This window comes from Manacus candei, unplaced genomic scaffold (assembly GCF_025592945.1).
Source record: "Manacus candei isolate 608988 ecotype Guabito, Panama unplaced genomic scaffold, ASM2559294v1 h1tg000028l, whole genome shotgun sequence".
Taxonomy (NCBI): Eukaryota; Metazoa; Chordata; class Aves; order Passeriformes; family Pipridae; genus Manacus; species Manacus candei.
This window is the reverse complement of record NW_026138076.1, coordinates 19,037,232-19,046,671: the sequence shown is the minus strand read 5'-3', so window position 1 is coordinate 19,046,671 and position 9,440 is coordinate 19,037,232. Positions and strand designations below refer to the sequence as shown.

General features: G+C 34.5%; 1 protein-coding gene across 6 annotated transcripts in view; it reads right to left on the bottom strand.

Annotated features, from left to right (window-relative positions):
* Positions 1-301: 301 nt before the first annotated feature.
* Positions 302-9,440, bottom strand: part of ASB5 (ankyrin repeat and SOCS box containing 5) — a 40,497-nt gene continuing 31,358 nt past the window's right edge. For all 6 annotated transcript variants that reach the window (XM_051790466.1, XM_051790467.1, XM_051790462.1 and 3 more), the window contains 6 exons: positions 7,498-7,577; positions 6,312-6,419; positions 4,750-4,900; positions 4,482-4,616; positions 2,213-2,404; positions 302-903 (listed from right to left, as the gene is read on the bottom strand). In XM_051790466.1, coding sequence (XP_051646426.1) covers positions 776-903; positions 2,213-2,404; positions 4,482-4,616; positions 4,750-4,900; positions 6,312-6,419; positions 7,498-7,577 — 794 coding nt within the window. In that variant the 3' untranslated portion in view covers positions 302-775. The remainder of the gene's footprint in view (positions 904-2,212; positions 2,405-4,481; positions 4,617-4,749; positions 4,901-6,311; positions 6,420-7,497; positions 7,578-9,440) is intronic.

Sequence of the window (9,440 nt, the reverse complement as noted above, 5' to 3'; positions counted from 1 at the left end):
AGGCAAATAATTATTTAATATGCCAATGAGCTGTGATACAGCATTATTATGAAAAGATAAGGAAAGAGCCCATATGATTTTGTTTTACAAGAGGAGATCAAAAGTACCTCAGCATTAAGGCTTTTGAGAAATATTCGTCTGGAATTTTTAAAGCTATGAATTGTATCAATAAACAGAGATTCTATGAAAAACAGAGATCATGTTCACAGCAGCTTAATTCCATTTCACAACACAGGCAGTGAGGAAGAATAAAGGAAGTTTTTCATTAATTAATCGTCTATATAAAGAAAAAGAAAAAAAATGACATCCAATCGTTTTATTTTTATCAATGTATATAGCGCACCTATCACCAAGTATTTTTAGATACATGAACAATAGAAATTTAAAAACACATACAATACTGACTCCAAATGGACAAACTTAACAGATAATAATGAAGAAACTCTTTGTGGTTCAGGTGTGTCAAAGAGATTTTAAAAATATAAACACAAAATTAACAGCACTAAAGCTATTGAGTATTAAGGTAAAGCTATATAATCACGTCCCAGAGTATCAGCACACTTATTCAATTCAGCTTTATTAGCACCATGGTACTAGTTGCTGAATGGCTCCCAGTTACTATTACATTACCAACACCAGATGTCAAAGATACAATTTTTTTAAGCAATATGCAAAAGGCTCTTTTTCCGCCCAGCAGTTCTTTAGATAAAATGTACAATAAACAGAGAGAAGAAAAAGTACTTGCTATTTAAGTTTCTAACACTTAATTACTATGTTATCTGTACTGTAAGAAATTCTTCAGTATTGTTGGCAACTGGAGCTGTGGAACAAGATGCAGTCTAGCTCTTCCTATGTAATTTCGGATACGTAGTCGGCAGAGCTGACACAGAGAGGATGGTGTGGCTGCAAACGATAAAGGAAGGAGTTTAATCCACAACAATAAAAGCCAGGACTTTGTTTTACAGCAGTCTTGCACAATAATGGGATTTCTTTAAAAAAATGTTCACATTTTGCAAATTTGGCCTTTTTCTTCATTTCTTTTCCTTCATTGCCTTTCTGCCCTCAAAGATAAAGACTGGGGCTGCTAAAACCTTGTTCATAGTTAGGGTAATACTGAAAAAAGCAAGGTAAGGTCAGTGTTTTTAAATTAAAAGCCTGCTCCCAGAAAATAATTTTAAAAACTGCAAGGTTGTTGTTTTTTTAAATTCCCAGAACAGGTGACATACCTGCTACGGCAGTACAAGCTGCACTCCTGATGCATCGCTGCATCAAGAATAAGCAGCCAAAATACCCCAAGCCCCTGGTTCATGTTCAGTGATCTTACTAGCTCATCATAATGCCTCTATCCCTCTGCCCCCCACTCCCTCAAAATGAACACTGCTGTTTTTCTGGACAATAAACCCATATTTGTTTCTTGCCAAGTAATTTTTTTTGACATCTTTGCCATGACTTTCAAAAATACTACTAGTCTTGGTAAATTTATGAAAACCTAAAGGTTTTAGAGGGGTTTTGTTAACAGCATTCAGACTACAGAGCTGTTTCCTTAAGTTGACCTCTAAAGAGATGCTCACAGTTATTGAAATAGTTTCTTTCTCTTGTAGCTTATTTTTACATTACACATAGGTCAGTCTGAACAAATCCAGTTCCCTTAGGAATATTCTCTCTCCAAGGCAACAGACCTTTAAGAGTTTTGAGGGACTCTTGAGTGTCAACTCCTGTTTTTCAGGTTCTTATAATTTCATAAAGAAAATTTAGAAAATGAAATTTTTTGTACTTTTTGCCCACAATAAAAATTAAGTCCTTTATATGCACTTAAAAATATATTTTTAAAGATATTTTGACAGCTGAACAAAATTAAATATATTTTTAATCTGAAATTTAAATACTTGGTTTCTTTTTAACAAGGTCTGTAACGGCCATTAAAAATGTAGCTTTAAATGCTGACTTATGTAAACACCCAAAAAACATAAGATGACACTTGTTCAGCTTGTATAAATTTTGATGCTGCTTGGTCAATGGGCTCTATCTAGCCTGAGACTAAATATTCCTGAGGAAATTACCTGAATGCTAATATATTCATTTAATAAAGCACAATGTAACATCTATAACATGGGTTGTTTGGGTTGTTGAGTTGGGTTTTTTTTGGGTGGGTTTAGGGGTTTTTTTTTAATAATACAAGTTACAGTTGCAAAAACACACACATAAAACTTACCTTCATGGAAGAGCAGCAGTCTCTCCACTAAACTGCTAGGAGCAGCTAAATCAACAGGCCTCTCAAAATCTGAATTTTTGGCATTTATGTCTGCCCCAAATTCAAGGAGTAAGTTTACGATCTCTGTACTAGAATGCTGGGCAGCAGCATGGAGTGGAGTTTGCAAATGCTTTCCTTTCTGCACATTGGCACCTGGTGGGTAGATGCACATAAAGAGATGTCAGAAGAGATTAATTAAAATTGTCATTGAGTAAAAATGGAGCTACAAAATAAACAAAAAAACCCACTGTCCTAGAACGTCCTAGAATGCCACAGTGCATTTAGCCACTTTATTAATTCCATTGCATAGAACTACAGCTAACCATATCAATACAGGGTTTTTTATCCTATGGTTTATTACCTAAGTACAACCAGATAAAAAGAAAAATCAAATCAGGTCACATGAGCATCATTGTTGCCCTAATTATAAAAAAGTACTTTTTGTACACATTTACAAAAATTTGCACTACATAAAAATATACCTTCCTTATTTGAATATTTAGAAAAAATCACTAAACTGAGGTTTTGTATGTATATTTTTACAGGTACACCAACTCAAAAAGGCTGCTTTATAGTTTTTCATGTGTTGAAGCTGGCAAAGGGTTTGTTATAGACTCCCCATCCCATCCAACCTTTATCAAGGATTTATCTATAAATGACTTAATTTAAATTAAGGTAGGATACACAGTCAAGAAATCTAATAGGGAAAAAAGCCCTGTACTATTAATTCTCCCAATCATGGAATTCTAATTATTACACTTTTGTATTCAGAAAGAATTGTTAACTTATTTTAAATTAAAATTGATTAAATTAATTTGCAGTAATGCACTCATATTCAAGAAAAAAAATCCATATAAGAGTTAAACCAAACCAGCCAGTATGAAAGAATTTCCCTTACAGGCAAGCTGATAGACCCCCTAAAACTGAGTTTGCCCCAACAGTTTTCTAGATTATTCTAGTAGAATAAAAACCCAGACTTCTTAAGAGACATTTGCTGATCTTGTGAGACCAAAAATAAGCTTGTGTTCCAACTTTACTCCCTGAACCAACACTTTTTGCCTTTTAAATTCCCTTTTGAGTAAAATAATTTATTAATGTCACAGGCCTAGCAATTAGATTTGAAGTCTGAACAACTCACTGTTCTCAATAGTAACAATTTGAGAATACTCCTGCAGTACCATTTTCTTGCTTATTTCATTGTCTATTTGCTTTCCAACTTCTAATACATTCTTACAAATCAATAAAATATGAAAAAATTCAGACTTACTTAAGTAGTTACTTATGTTCTCAGTTTACATATCCTTTTCTATTCCAGGGAGCCAAAATATGTAGAATAAGCCATTCTATTGCTTTTTTTAATGTATGGTAGTATTTGAATCCCCAAATATGCTAATTATACTTTTGCTGTTCTTAAATATGAAAAATCATGACATAGGATAATTAATCATCTAAAGAGACTGAATCAATGAGAAACAACTTAGCTGTTTAAGTTCTAAATATAACATGCAATCAGCTAGAAAAACAATTCTGGTGCAATGATAGCAGGGCTGAATTATTCTTATATATATATTTTCCTTCATTGTGCTACAGGACATGAAAGCCCTGTATGTCATTACCTGAAGCACAGCAAATGATCCTGTAGCTATGCCCATTGTGTCCCTGGGTTTGTACTAAAACAGAGCAAGCCTCCAACATCTCTTTCCAGTTGATTAAATAAATAACGAAATTTAGGAAATTTGTTATTTTGAAATTTGTGAAATTTAGGATCAATTACCTTTTACCTCTTCCCTCTGCTACTCAGCCTCACTGCCTTGTGAAAAGATCAAAGAGAATATTCTGAAGAATGAAAGAAGGTGGGACTACATTGCTAAAATAGTTCTGTTGAAATCTCAGTGATCGCTACATAGAATTCCTTTTTCAAAGCTGATTTTTTATCCTTGTCTTTCCTACAGAAAATGAATAGCTACAAATCTGTAGTAGGTGCTAAAAATTTTGAACATCCATTCTTACTTGTCTTGCTTCCTTTTTTGGTCATACACTCACTATATCACCAAAAAAAGAAAGACACAGTAATTTATTGTAAGAAAACACACATCACAGCATAACATTTGAAGTAGAGCCCTGCAAGGAAGTGTTCTAGTTCCAATGACTCAGCAGAGCTAACTTTAAAGGTGAGTAGAGTATGCTGATTTTACAGACTAGTAATATTTTTATTTAAATCATTACATACCTGCATAAAGAAGCTTTCGAATGCAATGGATCTGCTGTGAAACGCAAGCTACATACAGAGGTGTTCCTAAATGAGGAAGGTCTTGGTCAACATCTATACCCCAGGATATCAGTACCTCCAGACATTCACTGTGACCTGTCAGTACAAAGCACGACAGAGTTTGCTCAACTTCAGTAAGCTGTCTCAGACAAAACCTCACACATTTCTTAACCCTGTTACTGAGATATTGGTCAACTGCCCCATGTTTATTCAGCAGGTAATTTCTTACCTCTGCTGGCTGCTTCATGAGTTGGTGAAGGCAGACAGGACTCCCACTGAGCTTTGGCACCATACTGTAACAGGAGCTCAGCACATGCTGCACTGCCTCTCGAACAGGCATTAAATAAAGGTGTCACTCCATCAATTGTTGTGGCATTTACCTAGAATACATATAATCTATTTAAGAACAGAATTGAAAGAAAGGTAGATTTTTAAACAGGAAATAGTTAGAAATTGCATTAAAACACACACACACACAAAAAAAGATACTCGTTAGAATAATAGCTCAACTGACCAGTCCCTGTCCTACTGTCTTCCTCATACCACACCCTTCATTTGAAATTAGTTTACTAATATTCTTGTTAAACTATGTTGAATAAACTAAAATATACCTGGAATACTAAAGAGCACACTTTGATATCTGGGGAGTAAATAATTTTCAAAAGTCATTGCACTGAGCTTGTTTCACTGAACTTTGGTAGTAACAGGTTAACAGGGACCTTCTCTCCGCAGCTCTGGCAAGTTCATATTAAATGTGAGAATTATTTGCCATTTTCTTCTGTAGTTTTAGGCTCCAGGTTGGAGTGATATTTCACAGGATGGAGGCAAAGCTAATAGCACAGGCTCACTGTTTTTATACCAAACCTCATCACTGCACTGGTTAACTGAGTATTTCCAGTCTGAGAGAAGAAGGAGAGAAACTAGGCAACTCTGTGAGGGCTAATAATACTAAAGGAAGGAGCACAGGTATTAGGAGAGGGCTCCTTCCAGGACTCTGGCCTATCATCTTTCATACACCCCCAAAACCACCAAACCAATCAAAAGTACTAAAAATAAATCAGGTGTGAAAATGAAATTTTTTCCTATAGTTTTTTCTATAGTGTCTATAGTTTTCTATCTTTAAAATCCTTGTGCAATGTAAAGTGGAGAGGCATTGTTTTTGGAAACATTTATGTATCTTTTTTTTTTTCCTGTTATAACATAGATATATTCTACATGTTTTTCAAACCTGAATTTGTAAGGACAGTAAATATTTGAATTGCAAAGATCAGAGACTAGGGAAGGTATGCATCTGAACTCTGATGTCAGCAGGAATTGTAGTGAAAGTGATCTATAAAGTCCCATTTTTGTTTTGGGATAAAAGATAAGACAGTCTATGTCAGTACAGAAAAGAGGAAGTGCTTTTTTGTACTCAGACCAAGGAATTTTAAGTGCACACAGGAGTAGTGTGACAACAGGCATTCTGATGATTAAAAGAACAGTCTCCTGAAAGCCACTCAAAGCAAAAAGGAAACCAGTAGAGGAGAGAAATGCATTCCATATTTTAGAAACACTTGATGAATACTGCTAACAGATACTCCCCAATTCATTACTCTCAGTGTCCGCCCATCACTGTCCTTTGCTAGCATTCAGATGGCAGCTTATTGTAAATAAATGAGATGAACACAACCAATAGGGTGAGTAGAGGGAAATACCAATCAAAAATAAAAATCAAGGAATATATCCTTCTCAGTTAAACCAAGGTTAGCATTGGACTTCATGCTAAAAAAAACCCAAACCCCAAAGCCTTACATTTGCTCCTGCTTCAAGGAGGATTCTTGCGCATCCTACATGATCTCCCAGGCAGGCTTCATGAAGTGGAGTTACTTGGTCAATTGTTAGTGTGTCTACATTGTACCCCTAAAATAGATGTGAATGACATTTAAAGATCATACAAAAGCTATTAAGAGTCAGTCCCTCACACTACTGTTCAAATGAATAGTTTAAAATATTCTAAATAGGTTTAAAACAGAACTTGCAATAAGTAAATCCTCAATGAGCATAGAAAGAATCTTTCATCAATCAGTGTATAACAGAATAAAAGTAAATTCTCAACTCTTCTTTTTTTTCTTTTTTTTTTTTTAATTAGAAATAAGCATAGGACATAGAGGGTATAAAGAAAATTGAAACAGACTGCTGAGATGCACAGTGATAGGGCAAAAGACAACAGACCCAAGTTGGAACATGCTAAATTCCAATTAGTTATATGGAAAAAATTTAACAGTGAAACCCCAGAACAGAGGTGCATCTCTTCTCTTGGTGATCTTTGAAACACAACAAGGATCTGAGTCTAAACTCTAAAGTGACTCAATGATCCTCTGACTTAAGTTTTGAAATATCCAAAGCCATGAATTTTAGCAAGGAAAATATTCATTGGATTGATAAAATCATCAAGCCCTTGAAGTTTTCTGCAGTTGATGCTGTTTGATTCTTAAGAACTAATAGGGATCTATAGTATAATTATGCAGTATTAAAATAGCTGATAGGACAGTACTGTAATATTGAAATTTAACAGTTTGAGTCTCTCCCTTTACTATTAACAAAATATTATTTTTCTTAAATGACAACTATGCAAAACCCAGAATCTTTCAGTGATTCTTCTCATTACCTAGTATCTTCCTGACTAGCTCTATTTATTCAAAGGAGTTTAAAGCAGTGTAACTACAACAATTTATACCATGCAAGAGGGGAAGACTAACATACATTTAGTCACAATTTTCGTAATTTTTTTTTTTGGGGGGGAGACTTTAAAATATACAGAGGAAATATTTTAAATACTAACTTATATATTTTAATATGAAAAATTCCTACATGTGTATTGCTCTGAAAAATTCAAGTGAAAAAAAAGCAAACCAAACATACTAAATTTGCATTAATAATCTACGCTGAGAAATTAAGTAACATTAAAAATAAATAACTGTAAGAACACAGCCTTTACCTGTGACAATAAAGTCTTTAGAGAAAGAAGACGTCCTTGACTGGCTGCCTCATGCAGAGGTGAGCGATCTGCCCAAGAACCTATACAAGAACAACATTTATTGAATAAACCATGTGAATTACAAAGGGTTTGGAATGCATAGAGCAAGGCAGAAACTATAATGCACAGAACGAAGTCAATTGTCCTGTGACATTAATTTTTCCTCTTTAGTGACTATATTTCAAATTACCAGTTTCTAAACAATAAAACCTGCTCTATTATTTACTGTAAACATCTCTAATAAATGATTATGAGGTACAGATAATAAAATATTGAGATACTGATCTCATTAATCTTACTTAAAAATTCATCAATTACTATATTTTCCACTTCTATTTTTGCATTGTTTATTTTTAATACAAGTAATATAACTTATTTTTGTAGTTGATATATAAGCTTATTTGAACTTAAAGCAGACATAAACCTGCCCAAAGAAGTCATGAAGAAGCTGATGTATATGAAAATCAATGTGGAAATCCCTGTGTATGATGAGATTAATTTGCAGCTACTACACTATTGCAAGTAGAGAAATACAGTGAGAACCACGCTAAAAAAATTACTATAGTAGAAATATGATATTAAGTCTAAGTTCTCATTCCATAAACTATTAGGCCTAAAAACAATTAGATATGCTTACTGTAAAAGTTTGGCATTTATTTATCACCCTCAAAAAAGAAAGGAGAAAAACAAAACAGGAACACAACAACAACCCAGTCTTCACACACATACCCCCCGTAACTCCCAGCCTAGGTTCCAGAGTCATCCTGCAGCTCTTGGTGAGGGACCTGCCCTTTCCTCTAGAAGATTGGATACTGAACAGGTTCCTTCTAGCCATTCAGGTTTGCAGGCGTAGCTGATACCAATTCATTTAATGAATTTTGCAAATCGAGTTTTGACAGACTGTGCAAGGAAGAACCATCTTTAAAATGTATTATGAATTACCGATATTTTTTCCTGTAAGAAGAAAATCACTAAAACTGTAAAATACTAATACAATCACTCGTGTGAGTTATATCAAGCCCTCCAAAATCCCTGAAGAAACATAGAGAGAATTAACTAAATATGATGAACTGATAACACAGGCAGATGAATCTTCAATGCGTAAAGGTCTTTGACTTTGTCCCTTGCAATGGACAGGAACTGCCTACAGAGCCAGTTACTGCATTTTAGTGACAAGGCAGTTAACCTTAAATGAGAAGGCTGTTGCTCAATCACTGGCAATTATCAGTCCAAACTCTAAGATAACTACACACCAGAAATAGACCCTATTTCTGTTTCCTATTGGTCCCCTTCTGTTCACCAGCCTGTTTCAGAAAGTACACTTTTGGTTACTATAAACAACCCCCTGAAATCACATGAAGAATGACTAAAAAGATTAAAGCTGCTCAACCTGAAAAGAAATTAAGGGATAGTTAAAAACATGTGAAATAGCGCACAATAGGAAAATGTAGATAAAACCTCAATTTTCCTAGAGGTGTTAGGGAATGAAACTAAAACTTACAGAGAGATAAGGCTGCATCTTAGAGAACATATAACTGCTCTTTGTAACTCAGCACTACTGAACACTATTGAGATCAAAAACTTAGCAAAATAAAAGCACAGCTGAGTATTTATCATAAAAGTACATAAAGCTGATCACGGAAGTCAAAATATATGAGACTAAGGCTTTATAAACCTGATTTTAAAAATGCAGGGAGATTTCTATTATGTCAGAGTATCCTGTATGTGTGAAGCTCCTTGTGCTCTTTGATCTGCCAGAGTAGATGGACCACTGGCAAGACCCAGTTTCCAATACTCTGTCAGAATTATTTGCACTAAGCTCTTATTATATGTGTGTGCACATATATACACGTGCACACACATCATTCCCTGTATTTTCTACTTCAAGCTTATTTAATGTAATG